Raw genomic sequence first — 17,806 nt, forward strand, 5'->3', positions numbered from 1 at the left:
TTCTCAACCGTAGCCTGATGAGGAAGTGAAACTTAATTTCTGCAAGAAGCTGAGATAGAAAGCACACAATAGATTAAAATAATGTGTACCAAGCCTTGCACTACTTTAAATTATGTAGCTGTTGCTTTTAATGAAGATAGTAAATATCACCTTTAAGTGAAATTATTTTTAAACTGAGAGATTTCTATTTTACCTCAAAGTAAACAATAAAAAATGTCTGCCATGTACTAAAAACACAAATACTGATTAATTCAATTTTGTGGATATAGAATTTGACAGCATTTAGAGTGCTAAAATATATTTGTTTATAAAACTTTCCTACATACACATTATAAGATCAAGTGTATATAAATGCTAGAATTGCTTACAATAATTGTTTTCAAATAAGCACAAACAATTCAGCACTCACTTATACATAAATGAAATACTAATTACAAATAATTATCATAAATATATCCTCTAATAACCCCCAGTAAGATACAACCTATTAGCTTAATTTATTTCTGGGCTAATTTTTAAATTACAAACAACTCCTTTAAAAAGGTTTTTATTCAGAACTTTCTCAGTTTAGCCTTGTATTGTTCCCCAATTAGTACAGAAAAACTAATTGATTAGTGAACGAACTAAAAATATAATCACTGATGGCTTATCACGAGAACCCAGAGATAAGCGAGAAACTTTCAGCACTAGAGATTTGCATGTATACAAACTAACTAGTATATAGCAAATGCATCACACCCTGAGAATTTTTAAAGCAAATTTCTGACAGGAAAAAAAAAGACTTCCTATAGAAAACATATCAAGAGAGATGTTTTTTTAATTGTCTAGGTTTTATAAACTATGGCCACAAAACCTTTCAACAGGGTCTTAAGTCAGTCAACTTTTCCCAAAGAGGGATTCTACAAAGCCAAGTTTTTCTAATAGATTCAATTTTATCAAACTTTAGAGAGTCTACATTGTTTTTTAGTAGCAAATTAACTGTAATACACTTTACACAATATTCCTGAGGTACAGCAACATTTGGACAAACCAAACCTCGGAAAGCAAGCAAAGTTCCTTCTGTTTCACATACTCTATCCCCATTCAAGGATGTTTTTCTTTTTCTTTTTTTATTAACTTGGAAGGCAAACCTAGTGTTTCTCCTGTGCTTATTTTTATTCTCTCAATGCCTGGAAATGAAAGAGAGAAGCCAGGTGACAGTCAGAAACCAAAGACCAACCACAGCAGGAAATTATTTAGAGTATTTTTTGCCATTTGCCCTCTCTATGCCCTGATCAGCTGCAGGAGCTGTGAAATCACAGGGTGCAGGCAAGATTCTGAAAGCACATGCACTACTGCAAGCAAAGTTCACTCTTGGGCCTCTACCACTCCCATTCTTCACTGACTATTCAGTGATGGTAAAATTTAAAGCAAAGAAGGTCACCCAAACTCTATGGGTATATGTCAAATGAGAAGGGAGAGTTTAAGAATCTCTTCAACCAAAAGGAAAAAAAAATAATGTATTAAAAAGAAATTCCAGTAAGCGTGACCTAAACGAAACATATTTTCCAATCATTGTGAGAAGTGCTGTTTCAACATTCAGACTATTCACAAATCCTTCCCTATGCGCAGAAACGACACCATTTGAATAAATACAAATTTCCTGAATAAATCTTTCTCAGACAACTTAGTCATAGGGGATTCTAATATAGTCTTTACACAACACTTTGTGGCACACATACTCGCAAATCACTGGTTTCTGTAGAATGTGAAAGGAAACTGTCATTCTAGCATTCTCACTCTCATATGAGCTTACCCTTTCATTGTGATTACCATGCAAAGGTTCTTTACTGGTCAAGTGGGTGTTACCAGTAAGTAAACAGCACATAGCTGAGAAAGACGAGGAGACAGACACATTTAATTGTATGAACACTGCAAATAGGAATGCTTAGTTAACTCCCTTCTGTGCTTGTCTTAGCAACAGTAACTGACTAGGTCAGAAAGGAAAATTGGAAATTTCAGAATTAGAAACTTATTATCATCAACTTCTAAAATTTGAGTTCCTAATCACAGAACTGGTTCTATTTAGCACAAAACTGCAATACTGTCTTTTGCACAGATCAAATATAAATCTTTCCAAACTACCAAGTTGAATAAGTGTAATTTATTTTACATAAAATCCTTTATTTTCAAAGATTTCAAAATGTATTTCAGAAACTACCCCTTCTAATTTCAAATTTCCCTATTAACAAGGAATTAATCTACACTGGAAATTCAAGGCTTTTAGTTAATGTGTCAGAGACTGGGCTGGATTAGTTTTAACAAAGGGATTTTAAATAGAGGTGAGTTTGTGTAGTATCATTCTTGGTTCCTAGAAAGCACTACCATAAATAATCTATAAATATAAAAATATTGTTTTTGTTAAAGAAGTTCCTTCATATCTAAAATGTGACTTATTTGCTCCTAGAAATGGTGAACTATATAAGTATTTTATTCCTTTGTACAGTTTTTGTTTATGATGTTACAAAGTACATTTCAACCCTAGATCTTAAGCTATAATCTAACAATATCAAACCCAGATGAAACAGAAAAAGGCTCAAACCTCAGCACTCTGGTGTGTTCCAATGATAGAAAACCACTCATATTCACTTTAGTTTAAGCCTCCCTGATTTATTTTAGAAGAGAAACTCTCCTGCTTTTAATAAAGAGAGTTTCTGGAAAAAATTTCCAGCATCATAGAAAGTTGGGCTAGAATAATCAAGAGTTATCTTATAACTCAAAATATATTTGTTTTTTTCTGTTGCAAAGACAACATGCACACATACTTAAGTTTTCTTTCCACAAATAGGCAACTGCGACTCACAAACAGCACACTGGTAATTATTAAAGGTTGCTGACCAAGGTTAAGAGGACCTTCGGTCCTAATTTAAATGTGATGAAAATTATTACAATCAGATAAAGGGTGCAGAATCTGGTTGTCTCAAATCATGGAATAAGAAATAAGAAAGGCCATAGGAAAATAGTTATAAGCTCAAATGGCTGGATTTTAGTAGCATTCCTTGGGTAGCCAAAGTTTATATGGGCTACATACTGCTTTCCCCTTTAGAAATAGCCCCCAAACTCAATATAAAACTAAGAATCACTAAGAACAGTCAGTGATAGATCTGATAGAATTTATGAATTTACTTTTACTTCATGGTAGAATGCAAATCTAGAATCTATAAATTCTAGTGTAACAGAAAATAGATTTACAGGGATAGAGTAATCAGTCAAAAGTTGCAGTTTTTGTATGTCCATATATGCAGAATAAAGTTTTATATGTTGGATGGAGTTACTACTTTTTCCCATTTACTTACAATAAAAAGTAAAAGCTTTAGAGTCAACTCAGTAAGAAAATGCATAACATATGATATATTTTTAGGGATTGCCAGATAACCTTCTAAGCTGTTTATTCCAAACTGTCTTTGCATTTTGCAAAGTTCATTTTCATTACCATAAATACCTTAGGAACACAATGACCCCAACCTGAAACCAGGTGACAGCTGCTTCAAAAAGTCTAATCTGCTTATCGATAAAAACTCAGAAAAGAAATGAATGATTGCTATTGATTCCCATGATAGCTCAACAGACTCAGTAAACTCCTCTAGATTAGTACAGAAAGAAGCCAATTAGTTTTATTTCACATGTAAATAGCATCATAAAGAGGTACAAAATATAATTCATTGGATTGCTTTATTCTAAAGCACAAGGCACACATTTTGAAAGTCACTTCAAATACAGTTATTGCTTATGGAGCTCTCTCTCTCTCTTAGGCAGGAATTTTTAAAATAAATTCAAACTCATCCAGCTGTGTATATTCAAGAAATACCGAAAAGTCACAAGGCATACTAAGTTTCAGCTGTTCTTCTCTCTCCAGTATTATCAATAACACATAATGAGTTAGTTCATACATCATCACAGCTGTGCAGGCCAGAGCTAACTTGGCTAATTTAACTATTCCAGTAGAGTTCAGTCAGGAGCTGGCTCTATTTTAGGTAATCCACTCTGCAAGTCATACAGAAAATAGCATATGCTCTTTATATCATTAATATGCAATTCTCCTGTCTTCTTTCACAGAGTTCCTGTAAAGTCATCTTTATTATCCTTTGGACAGACTGAAAAAAAACACACACTTCTAAGAGCAAGTAGCAATGGAAATCACTCAAAACTAAGACTTTGATAACACTCTAGGTAGAAGCCATATCAAGTAAAACTCCCTCTTTCATCAATACACCTTAATTCCAAAAGAGGAAAAAAGAACATGTCCTCTGAGAAAAATTAACCCTGGAGTCGGGGTTTGCAATTTTCTACTTCACCCTCCCACCCTCCTTCAGAAATTTCAGAATTAGAAATAATCACTGGTTATATTTTCACCTACAGATTAACTTCAAATTAAGGTTTGCAGAGTGCCTCTTCTTTATGGTTAATAATAACTATAAGACTTCTGGCACACTTTAAAACCAATGTAATGTGAAAACCAATGGCCAGCTCAGTTGCTAATGGGAGATTTGCATATCCTCCACAATTCCAATTACCCTCAACAGTATTCTACAGTTAGTGAGGCTCTTTTAAAACTGCTTAGACCTGCCATTTAGTATCATTTTCTAATAAGGTTGAATGCCTAAACTGCCAGAAACTATGTTTTCTTAATTGAAAACATAACATTCAATGTTGTTTTCTTAACTTCATATTTGGAATTTGGAAATTCTCCAAAGCCCATCCTGTGTGCAAAAGAAGCCTCAGCATGTAAATATAGGGAATTCATACATACAATTAATTTCCAGTTGATGTTGGCAATGAACATCTGCACACGTACAAGAGCGATGGAAAAGTGGGGTTGTATCATAATTTGGGGTGAAGGCAAAGTTGGAAAATAATTAAAATATTTCACTATAATGAACCAAATAAACATTTATTATTATTAAAATTCTCTTTTTTAAATGTGTTTTTAGTATCTAAGCATCTTGATTAAAGAGGTAGAAGGGACCTGTGAACTTATCTAACTCAACTTCCTTTCCAATTTCATTCTTGAGAATAAAATGAACCCTGGGAATCTAATTCGGATTAACTTAGCTGTTGAATCTAATACATTTTCCAAACAAAGAATTTTATCTGTACAGCAGACCCAGAACTATGACCTTTCCCCAAGTTTCACACAATGAAGTATTAAGGATATAGTATGTAATAATGATTCACCAAGTCATATAAAATACTGAGCAAGTGGGATAAACAACTGTCATTCATTATTCCTAAATCCAAAGACTGCTGGGGCCTGATTTGGACATATACACAGCTGAACACACACTTCCTGGTTATGTGCAATCTGCACAGATAGACCAGCTTTACAGGCCTGACCACAGAGATTAATAGCTTTAGCCAAATAATGTGGTAACCATGTGAACCTGGGCTGCTCCAGCTTGTTTGTGAATCTCTCAGCAAGGCTCAACATGCCGTTATCTGCATCTTGTTGCCAGGAAACACAACATCGCTTTGGAATACAAGGAAAATCAGGTTGCAATGACCAGAGGTCAACTTCCCAAAAGCCTAATTTTTGACACTTAGCTATCTACAATTTTATAATATTTCTTATGTAGTCCATGGAGAACCTTCACTGTACTAATAATTAACTTAATACTTTGCTATTTTTATCAGGGAAGGACAACTTACTACCATTAACAACGTACTAGAGCAGCAATAGTAATTACAATAATAATTCACTCATGCCTTTCCTCTTAAGTGTCAAATAAATATTACTTCAGTAAAACTGATTTGGAAATCAAACACTCACTGCAACTACTTTTAACTAATCCAACAATATCTATGTCTATTCTTCAGCAAAGTAATTTTACCAAAGGACAAAATATGCTGCTGACCTAAGAGTTCCTGGATTCTCTCCATCAAAATACCCGTCTTGCCTGGCTGATAATAACAGAACGTAATGTGTTGGACAGTAATCCTGACCAATTCAAAAAGAGAGAAACTTAATGTACCAAGATGCTGAAGTACTCAGCAGACAGGAAATGTGCTTCCGAAGAGTGAAGTGGGAGGCTACTATTCTACAGTTATGCATTCTGGAGATGGGAGGATTAGAGTGGCTTTGAGAGTATATAAAATTAATTACCCTTGACACACCAATTAGAATTGCTAGCTCATGGGCAACAGAGATTTTGGACAATGCCTTATTAAAAAGATTTTTAAGAGAATGCAAAACGTCTTCCAATGCTGGCTTTGAAAAAATAAGTTAAAAGTACTTAGTGTTATTACAGGATCTAAGAATTTCACTTCCCAAGCAAATCTTGAATGAATCTTAGATGCATTCTATTATCAAGATAATACATTTATGACCAGGAAAACTACATTCTTGATATAATCTTACTTTTATCCCAGAGTCTTCTATATAATAATGCCTTTAAACTTGGGCCTTATATTGTTTCTCACCTTGTTCCATATATCCTGTTAGATGTCCCTTTGCAACTTAGACGATGCAAAGTTCTAGTCTTATAATTTAGTTGCTAAAAAGACAACATATTTGTATACTATATAACTGAAATATTAAAAAGAAACCACTTATCTAGTACTAAATGGGAACAAGAGAAGTTAAAAAAAAAAAAAAAAAGGCCAGAGTTCCACAATTCCAACAATGCTTGGCATTATGTTAGAACACAGAAGGTGAATGTCAAGACTAACAGAATTAGCCCAGCCGGCCAGGCTCAGTGGTTGAGCATCAACCTAGGATCCACGAGATCAATATTCTATTCCGGGTCAGGGCACATGCCCGGGCTGCAGGCTCCATCCCCAGTGGGGAGCGAGCAGGAGGCAGCTGATCAATGACTCCCTCTTATCATTGATGTTTCTATCTCTCCCTTCCCCTCTCAGAAATCACTAAAGACTTTTTTTTTTTTTTAAAGGCTAACGGAATTAACTTGAAAGTGGTTTACTGCCACCATTTGCTTGTTGATTTTCTAGACACTTGAAGAGAGTAACCCAATTTATCTGTGAACAAAGATGACTCAAGGAAGTTTTTCTCCTGGACTTCTGGTCTAGTACTTTTCCTCCCTATGGGTCATGCCTCTCAGTACTACACACATCAGGCCATTCATTCATTATCTGTGAAGCAGTGAGGATACCTTCATGGTCTCCCAAATCAGGTAACATGAATAAAGTGCTTTTCTCCCCCTAAGTAATTTGAATACTTATTCTTGGTCATACACAACTATTAACATAACACATTTTAACTCCTTTCCAACTACAGGAAAAACAACTTAGAAATATAAAAATTAATGCTATTATACAGCCATTTTTACACTAGCAACTTTACATGTGGCAACTATCATTGTCTTCTTCACTTTTAAGTTCAACTAAAGAAGAATTCAGATGTGGAAATTTCAGTTCCCTATCAATGAATATTGCTTAGACATCCATACTAAAAGAACTGAATTATTTATATACATGTCTTGCATACAAAAACATGAGGATAACTGCTTTTTATGTAAACGATAAACTTACCCATTAACATAAACATACCCTTCACTCATTAAAAACTCAGTTTTAAAGAAATACCCTGAATTGCAGAATTTATTTTACGTCTAACATAAGTAGAATAATAAACTTAATGGTAAAAAGCTTTAAGGAAACTTAAAAAAAATTTAACATGTTTGGGCAGGATTCATAAGTTTGGGAGGAATTTCTGAATCATTCACAAAAAAATTGTTTGTACCATTCAAAATCAAGAGGGCCACAAGAATGTCCAAACAATACTATTTTCCTTTAAAAAGTAACAGCTACTCAATATGCAGAACTTTAAAATTAGATATATTAGGTATTCATTATTTGTAAGACTCACCATGGATTTTCTTTCAAAATCAAGTTCTCCTATATGACTAAAATTATATTTGATTTACAACATTCAACATACATGTACCTTCTCAGTCATACATATTACACAGAGTAATATCTGAATTGTTCTAATCATAAAAACTTTATTGTCTAGTTAGATAAATAGCCTGCATTCAACCACCATGAAAATCAGTATAGCACACAGCCAGAAGAGTAACAGTGGAAAAAAGAATAAAACCTGTTAGGTTACTACTAAAAGAAACCACCCTACTAAGCTTTTAACTTCTTTACCTTCTCTATAGTATTTAACAGCTTTAAAAAAGTTATAAATACATACCCATACTTCATTCTCATCCTATCATTCTCTGGGTTACAGTAAAATCTTTCCAAGTGCTCCTGGGAATCATTGGATACACTCTGCCACTTTTGGGTAGTTGTCCTCTTGATCTGCCAATGATAGGGCAAGACCGTGTGGTGCTTCAAACAATCCCTGCCATAAATACACATGCCTTGCAAAAAGTCCATGCAAATTTCAATTTCATTCTCTTGGTGAGTGTGGTACTGTAGCTGGTTCACCAACTCAAATACAAGGTCAAGGGAAGCCTCCTCACTTTTGTCCTGAAAGAGCTCGGTACTCAACTTATCACTGGTGTCCAAAATGTACTGGATTGTAAAACTGTTGTCTTGGAAAACCCCTGGAACATAATCCATGGCTTTGTCTATGCAGTCAGGACTAACAGGAACATCACTTGAAACTGGGTGTAAAAGGGCAGTCTGGAAGTGCCCTGCTGTAGAATCTGCCACTGTCCCACTGATGGTTTCTGGTGCAAAGCTGTGATCCTGGATTGGGACCACTTGTTCTGGAGCATCAGTGGAAGGACGAGCTTCTGGTATTTGGTCCCCGACATTTGTCCCCTCAGGAATCAGGACAGACATATTGTCTTCTGCTGGTGGACAGGATGGGTTGATTTCCAGGTTTTTTTTCACCATAGGTTCATGTAAGCTGCTCTCCTCTGCATTCTGGTTTCTGGATCTAAAAACCCCACCAAGTGAGCCAGACTCTAGCAAAGTGTTTAATATTGGCCTCAAAGACCTCAGGGTTCCGGTTCCCAATCTCTTTTGATCCTTTTTCTTAAAACAAGTCTTTAATGGAGTGATCTTCTCAGAGAGTCTCATTTGGCATGAAAAATCATCAGGAGGAGAGGGAGGCTGCACTACACAGTCTGGCTCAGGTTCGGTGGTTTCCATTTCCATAATGTGGATTAGCTCCAATTGCTCCTCTGAGTCTAAAAATCCTACAAGGAAAGGAAAGAAGATGATCACTTATAAGCTGACAACAACTCGATCCCATTCATTCATCAAAATGTTTAATTTTAGTCTGTGACTAAGTTCCTGAAATCACTCCTTTTATATTATATTTCATCTTCATGGGTCAATTTTAAATTTTATTGAGAAATTAAGGCTCCAAAGCAGCCAAGGCAAGAGACAATATTTTCCAATAGGCTCTTGAAATTTATTTGTGGACTTAATATACAACAATTCTGCTAGGGTATGAATTTTCACTGTAAGTCTAGGGTGGAGTGTGTGGGGGGTGAAGGGTAGAAATAAGTGAGTCTAACTGATGACAGCAAGGAAACCACATCTTCACTGCTTTGTGGTTCTTTTCAGTTGTTCTTTTCACCTTTCTTATGAGGTGACAAAGTTGTTTCTTTGTAAAAAAAAAAAAAAAAAGTTCATCAAATGAAGGATAAACTTCAAAGTTAAATAGTGAGTGAATTTGGGGTGTGAGGATATACTCAGGAAACAGGGGCTCTCAATTAAAATGTTATATGGGAGAAAGCCAGGGGCCTGTTGAAGCATTTCTATTCAATTAAGTCCTTATTTAAGGTCATCTGTGACTTTAGGGGAAACAACTATAACAAACCAATTTTACCAAAGGCTAATTATTGTAAACAAGAGTTTAGTTCATACAACAATATGATGTTTTTGATGAGCTGCTATATTCAGAAAGTTTCAATATAAACCCCAAAGACGTTCAGGGTCTATTTTTGCAATCCCCAAAACATTACCACTGCTGGAGGAGGAAAACCAGGGCTTGTTTAGCAACAGAAGCTACATCAGCAACAACCACAGCACACACTGTTTTAGAAACCAAACACAACTTCATAATACAGAAAGAGCCTCCTTCACTTCATAATACAGAAAGAGCTTCCTTGTCCTTGTCTTTAAAAAGTTACACATATGTATTTTTTTTAAGGCAAATGAAGGCGTACTGTAGAAAATAACACAAGAATATAAAACATAAACCGCATTTTCAGATTCCTTATGTACTACTGAAAAGGAATAAAAGTGCTTTCTTCAAGGAATCAGACCCCTTGAAAGAGAACTGGAACAAAGAATAAAGCAAAGAAAATTTTGTAAAATGACAAATGGTGAACAAAGTATAAAGCAAAGAAAACTTTGTAAAATGACAAATGGTATCTCCTCTGTAATCTAGCACTCATTAACTAATTCTGAAAATATTTATTGAGCATTGTGCCAGGTGGAAAAAGGTTAGTGACAAGCAATTAATACTATTCTCTCTTATCCAATAGAATTAAAGAGATAGTTGATGCAAGGGCCCATGACTTCATCAAGTATACATCCCAGGTGCCCATTACAGTCCTAACACAAGGCAAACAGTGGGTAGTCACGATATTTTTTGGCTAAACTGCTGAAGAAAAAGAACCTAGAGTGCCTGGTTCTATTCGTTTTTGTGAGTCGCCAATAACAAAATAATAAAATTGAGTCCCCAGAAAAATGAACATTAAAGATCTAATTGGAGAGATTCTTGAATGTGTGTGTGTAGCAAGTGCATAATGATCAAACTCAGAAAAATTTTAAAAAGGTGTTAGCCTCCATGGTAAGTACAAAAGGAAAAGGTAGAAGAAAAAAAAAGAGTTCAGTGTGAGCTGCCATTGTTAGGGAAAGCTTCACGAAGGAGGGACTTGACAGAAGACATAAATCAACTGGAAAGCAGCCAAGCCAGGCGTTATTATTCATCATTCAGTGCTCTTGCCTCAAGGCACAATTGGCACAGATTGTGGTATTCCCTCCCCACCACACCAAACCCGCCTGTGCCATCCTCCACGCATGCACACACACGCACGCGCGCGGGCGCGCGCGCGACACACACACACACGCACACACACACACGCACACACGCACACACGCACACACCTCCTATCACACCCTATCAAGGCAAAACAAACCCTAAGCCAATCCTGACACACACACTTCAACTTTTCCCATTATTGTCCTCTGTCACACTCGGAAATAAAACTGAGACGAGACAGAACTGGGGGAGTGGTTGGAGTGGGGAAGTCAACAGAACCTAGTTCCTCAATTAGTTTGCATAACAAAAAAATAAAGATTAGAAAGACACTTCCTCGGGTCCCCCGCTGCAGGCCCCCTACCGCTCCACCCCTCACACCTCCCGACGCCCCGGCTTCTCCAGCAAGCCCCCCGCTCAGAGCCCGGTCCATGGAAACCGCCGGCTCCAAACTCAGGACTCGAAAGCCCGCCGCCCGACACCCCGGCGCCGAGCCCGGGTCCGAGCGACGCCTCCTAGGGCCGTGGCGGTTAGCGCAGCTCGGCGCCCGGGGCCGCGCCAGTTCGGCGCAGCGCGGCTGAGGCGCGCCAGGCTCGGCCGTCCGGTCCCGGAGTCCCGAGCATCTCGCCCCACCGCCTTCCCCTGGGCAAGCGCCGCGGCGCCCCCCAAACCCTCGGTCCAGCCTCCTCCTCCCGCGAGCGCCTCCCGCCCAGGCTTCCCTCCATCCCAGAGCCCCTCACAGCGCCTTCCACAGTCAATCTCTTCACCTCCTCAACCGACCTTCCCAAGAGGATCGCCCCGCGAGTCTCGGAGGATCGCAGAACCGACCCGCAAAGCCCCGGGGAAATGCGGCCGGCGCTTCTCAGAAAGGAGGACGAAGACTTCTGCGCCTTCAAAGTTAATCTGAAAGCCTGCAAACTTCTGGGCTGCAGCCGGAACGCGGGGCGGCGGGAAGGCTCCCCTAGCTACCGTTCCCCCCTTGGTCTGTGAAGTATTCCCGCGGGGGAGGCCGCACAGACGCTCCCCCGCTGACCAAGGGGGGCTGGGGGACGCCGGCGACCCCGACTAAACCTCAACCCTTCAGCGTCTTATTCCGATTCATACACCTGCCAGAGGCCCTAAGTGACTAAGAAGTGTAAACCAATTCCACCTCGCTGTTGACGGGATCCAAGGGAACTCGGTACAGAAAAGCACAATCTAAGTATCAATCAGCCTAGATCCCGAGAGTTGCTGCGAGGCCGGCGCCCCCTTCCTCGCCCGCCATCCCCGCCAGGGTCCCTCACCGGCTCCTCAGCTCACCCGGAGCCCTTTACCTGAACCGGCTGCCTAAGAGAACCGATCACAGGAGTCAAGTTGCGGCGCTGCCGAAGCGCGGGCAGCGTCCGCACCGGGGGTCGGCGCGGAGGGCAGGCTCGGTTTCTAGGGGTCGCAGGCTGGAGGCGCGGTGAACGGCGCACGGGCCATTCCGCCGCCGCGAGCGCTGAGAGCCGCGACGGCAGTCCCGACCCAGCTCGCTCGCCTGTCACCTCGAGCTCTGCTTTAAAGTGGCTTCCGGTCGTCTGCTCTCGACAGCCCGGCCGCGGGGGCGGAGCCTGGGCGGCAGGGGAGGGGGGTGGGGTGAGGGGACCGGGCGCTCACTGGGTGCCGGGAAAGAGCCCCGCCCCACGTGCGCGCTCGCGAGAAGGCGCGCGGGAGGTGCGTGCGGCGGCCGCGCGCTCCCGCGAGGGGGCGTGTCCTCCCGCGGGCCGGCCCGGGCCGGGAGGGTCCTCGTAGGCGCGCGCCAGCGGCTGAGCGCGGCAGTGAGGGAAGAGAGGAGCTCCCCGTGGGGCGGGCTCCACCTGCCTGCGGGCAGATGGAGGGTCACTTTGTTCCGAGAAATCCCAGGCGTCCGAAGGAGGATGTGAAACGGAACGACCCGCTTCTTTGCGGTTGGCTTTGTTTATTTGCCTCCTCACACGACGACTCTTCCTGCGCCTGAGGCCGCCGAACCCCAAGGGGAGGCAAACGGCTGCTACGGCCGCTGCGGCCAGACGGGGTCGCCCGCCCCGTACCGAACGGGCGGCGGCCGGCGGCGCAGCGGGTTAGTCGCCTGCCCCACGGGGTCGCACGCTTCCGCTTTCCGGGGAAACCCGGCTCGGGTTCTGGCGGTAAAGGCGCCCGTCGATACGTTTCAAAGCCCGCAGACGCCGCAGTGATTTACTGACAGGACTGGGGCCCGACTGCGTGCCTCGCGCGTGCCGGCCGCGCTCGGCCCCGTCAGCCCCGACGCCCCCGCGCGGCGGGCGGGGCGCGCGGACTCCCCCCAAAATACACCCCGTGAGGACCCGCTGCATTGTCTAGATTGTAAAATGCCTTTAGTGTAGGTCCACATGGTGAACAGCATTTCAGTGGCGGAGGAACAAACCCGTGAAACCCGTATAATCACTATATGGGGGGGAAGGCCCTGATCAAAATCAAAGTTAATTATGGCTTTACCCCCCCGCCCCCCCCAACGGCTGCCAGAGAGAACAAAATACAGCTGACAAAGATGCTCCGCCTGTGGCCTGAAGTATAAGCTGATTTAATTCCATAATCTGGAGACTTTCCGGGTTGAAAAAGCCAACTATTACCAGCCGGGGAAGCCTGTGAAACAGCAGCTGAGGGGCGGCGGTAACAGACGTGAGACGTTCCAAGCTTTTCTTCAGCTCTCGGTGACGACAAAGCTCTTCTAAATCTGTTCAGCGAAGAACAGGTTTCTCTTCTCTCCTTTCCACTTTCTTCGCTAGGACAGGGGCGAGGCGGCCTCCCCCGCAGGCTCACTGCAGCGGCGTCAGCGGGCCGTCCCGCGGCGAGACGACGGCACGGGCCGGGGCGGCGACGAGAAGCCCGTGGTCGGCGCAACGCGGCGTGGGGTCGAGCGCCGCTCCCGCGCCCCTCGCGCGGCGCTGCCCGGGGCAAGTGCCCGCGTGGAAGTCGGTTTCGCTGTTTGCTTTGATTCGTCTTCTCTGTTTTCTTTCTTTTCGCGCCTTCCTCTGGATTACCTATTTTTAATTGTATTTTCCCCCAACAATTAGGTTATTTGCTGTACATTCTTTATTCGTCTAGTAGTGTTTCAGTGTTTAATTGCTGTGTACCAACCACCTCGAAACTTAATGACTTAAAACAACTCTTATTTGCTCAAGATGCAGATTCCCCGGCCCCAGGCCTCGGGCCAGGCGAGGGAGGCCCGCCTGCTCGGGAGGCCCGCCTGCTCGGGATGTGCGCGGGGCTCAGAGGGCTGGGCCGCCAGCCAGGGCCATGCTCTGGGCGCCCCGCCGGGTTCCCTGCTCTCTCCAGGGCTTCTCCGTGCGGCCAGCTTGGGCTTCCTCGCGGCGGGGTGGTTCCGGGTCCCCAGAGGCAGCGCTGCAAAGGACAAGCCTCAGTGTGCGAGCCTTTGCTTACTAATGTACCCCTGGCCAAAGCAAGTCACAAACCAAAAGCAGAGTCTCGGGCAGGAGGCCATGAATATTGGGAGATGCAGTTCACTGGGGGCCCTGCAGTAGATTCAGGACAGATCACCTTAATCCAATCAGGGATTAATTAAAAGTTGCTTCCAGGCTGTAGCTCCTTGGAATTCCAACTTAAAATCTTTACTTTTTTGGGGTCCTGAACTAAAAATTTTCGCCCTCCACGCCCCTTGAGAACTTTACAAGCTCCCCACTACCGCTGTCAGAAAGTCAGTTGCCTCAGAAGGTAAAAGGACACCAGGTTCTGGACTCATTCGCCACTCTTGGATCTAGTCTCTTCAAACTGCTCAAGTTTTAATGCTCCAGAAAAAGTATCCTCCACAGTGTCCACCTAGGATATGACCCCTGGAAGGCAATAGAACAGGAAGACACTCCTACAGAACAGAACCAGGAACTCACAGACTAACTGGCCAAGGTCATGGATTCCTTGCTATAATTATCCAACGGGAGTGGAGATTTCTCTGGACCAGAGACCACTGTGTTTCCTATTTTCCCTTTTCCTGAAAACGAGTTCTACCAACATTTTATGCCTTGTCTATCCACCATTGCTTGTTAGGAGTATTGAGGCAGATAACTTTTCTTTAAATACTGGTTCCCAGAGCATGAGCATCCACACTCTTGATGGGAAGTGCCCCACATCATCATGACTTCTGGAATCTGGACCTGAGCTCATTGCAGGAACAGGATGAGACTTTGGGATTGTTTCTCTTAGGGAGGGGATGAGTATATTCCTTATATGAAAAGAAGACACTGCTTGTTGCCCCTGTCTATTAGAAATAGCCTGATACTTTTGTGGGGGAGGGGAGGAGGGCTGGCAATGAGCCTAGCTAAAAAAACTCATTTCATTCTATCCCATACAGTTAGGGGTGACCATGGGATATAGTTCTAGACATATGGTGAAGATTTCTAGAAAAACATTCTTTTTCTTAATACAGAGATACCCCTTCCATTTATTCCTTTTTTTCCTTTCTCCTAGAATACTAACATGAGGATAGAGATGGAGCCTCATGACAAAAATGAAGGTGAACATGATATGGAAAATATGAAAATGGAATCTACAAGCTAGGGATGCTGAGCAGAAAGACAAGGCCTGGGTCATTCTTGACATCTTGAACCTGCTGTAGCAGTCCTAGACTGGCTGTGTCTGGACTGACTTGTATGTCTGAAAAACCCCAATATGGTTTTCTGTTATGTGTTGCTAAACATGTTCTTAACTAATATATAAACTATCATAAGTAATCTTCTAACCAGTCTCCCTGCTTGCAGGCTCTACCAGTTGGATAGCAATATGACCTAGTATGTCAGAGATACAAGAGCTGTCACAAAGAAATACATCAACTCCTATAGCATTTCTTGCCAAATTTCTTATATCAAATTATATGATTAAGAAGCATGTTTATTAAAGAAAAAACAGAAAGTAGAGAGGAGACATAAGAATACTTCTAAAGTCCCATTTTAACATTTTGCTATAGTTATGTTCCATCTTATTTTATTCGAAGATTTTTTCTATTGTTGTAGCATCACTGTATATTCATATTTAACTTAACATTATATCATAAGCATCTTTCCATGTTAGTGCATCTTTTAAACAAATAGCTGTTGAATATTCCAAATAAGTATCAACAGGTTTTACTTAACTGGTTCTTTGTCATTGAATTTGCCAATTCACTTTTTAAAAAAATAATTTATTCACTGAGTAGTTAGTACATTTAAGTCACTGGATTAAATATTGTAAGTACTCATACATGAAAAAGTGGCTCCTTTCTGAATGCTCTTCAAAACTGCAAAAGTTACAAATATATACATGCAACATATATAGCATATGTGCATGTGTATACTTTCAATATGTGGCCCTAAGCCATTTAATGCTTTTAAAATATGCTTATAGGACTGAAATATTCTAATTTCCTTTGCACATATTTTTTATTGCTTTCCATTTTCCTTGTCTGCCAGATTTGCCTTACTGATCAGTTCAGTAGAGTGCTCCCAATGAGCAACTTATTAATGTAAAAGCCAGGACTACATATTTGAAATTACAAGTGACTCAGGACCTCCTGTTTTCATGTTCTTTAACAGAGTACATACTATAAAGTACAAGTATCAATATCTGTTGCTTTCTGTTTCATAATTATTACTAATAGTTATTTCCCCAACACCTTTCTGGTAGAAGGAGAATCATTTCTGGTTACTGCCCCAAGAAGGAAACAGTGACTAATGTGACTCAGAGAGCACAATGAAAGACCTGGGATTTGAAAACCTTGGCTCTTAGCAATGCTGTACTGAGATTACGTGAAGAATGCAGCATGGATGGCAGGCTGAGAATTCCTTATCTATGAGTGCTAAGTCCAAGCTATAATGTTTTCTGACTATGTATAAGGACAACTTATCCTCTAACTCAAAAGAAGTTTATATGTGCATGTATCTAAAATATCCCAAGTAAAGGAAAACTCCAACTGTTATTATCTAGCCAACTGAATGACTTATTTTTAAACATATGAAATCTATTATTGAAAATTTTGTCTTGATGATGTTACTATTGGGCCAACTCTGGGAACTTATCTAAGGGAAGATTTCCTATTTCCTGGAGGCAAAGTTTTGTACTTTTGGGATTCTAGAGCAAGAAAAGATTTTGACCGAATTTATTCACCTTGAATGGGTTTTAAATATGACGTTTATGGGAGAAGGCTGGGAAATGCCACTAGAGAATATGTCAGAGCAACAAAAGGTAGAGAATTTATTTAATCACCATGAATTAAGGGTGAATTAATACAATGCTCAGAGGTGGTCTGGCTTAGACCCTGACATGAATATGCTTTGATAAATGTAAACTTCAAATTCATGTTTTCATAAAGTGATAGAATATTCACTTTGTGGACCATTTCTGAGTTTTAAAAACATTTCTCAGTTATAATCCCTTCTTTCTTGAAACTCACTCCATCTCTGCCTCTGATGAGGCAACAAGGTGCCTCTGTCTGGAAAAGGTGAGGGTACAAGGCCTAGTGGAAAATGAAACAGATAAAATATGAGTAAGATGAGTTCTAAATGCTTATGCCAGATCACAAATAAAGATGCTTTTTTAAAAATATCTTTATTGATTTCAGAGAGAGGGAGAGAGAGAGAGAGAGAGAGAAACATCAATGATGAGAGAGAGTCATTGATTGGCTGCCTCCTTCACACTCCCAACTGGGGATGGAGCCCACAACCCAGGCATGTGCCCTGACTGGGAATTGAACTGAGATCTCTTGGATCCAAGGCCGATGCTCACTCGCTGAGCCACGCCTGGCCAGGAAGTAAAGATGCTTCTTGACTTACGATGGGGTTAGATCCTGATAAACCAGTCATGAGCTGAAAAACTGTTAAGTCAAAAATGCACTTA

The 17,806-nt window shown here is 41.3% G+C and overlaps 1 protein-coding gene across 1 annotated transcript in view; it reads right to left on the reverse strand.

Annotated features, from left to right (window-relative positions):
* TIPARP (TCDD inducible poly(ADP-ribose) polymerase) overlaps positions 1–12,488 on the reverse strand; it is a 30,938-nt gene extending 18,450 nt beyond the window's left edge. The window contains exons 1-2 of the mRNA XM_016222615.2: positions 12,259–12,488; positions 8,192–9,149 (exon numbers count right to left, since the gene is read on the reverse strand). Of these exons, the coding sequence (XP_016078101.1) occupies positions 8,192–9,108 (917 nt within the window). The 5' untranslated portion in view covers positions 9,109–9,149; positions 12,259–12,488. The remainder of the gene's footprint in view (positions 1–8,191; positions 9,150–12,258) is intronic.
* Positions 12,489–17,806: the final 5,318 nt, after the last annotated feature.

This window comes from Miniopterus natalensis, chromosome 6, assembly GCF_054644295.1.
Source record: "Miniopterus natalensis isolate mMinNat1 chromosome 6, mMinNat1.hap1, whole genome shotgun sequence".
Classification (NCBI taxonomy): Eukaryota; Metazoa; Chordata; class Mammalia; order Chiroptera; family Miniopteridae; genus Miniopterus; species Miniopterus natalensis.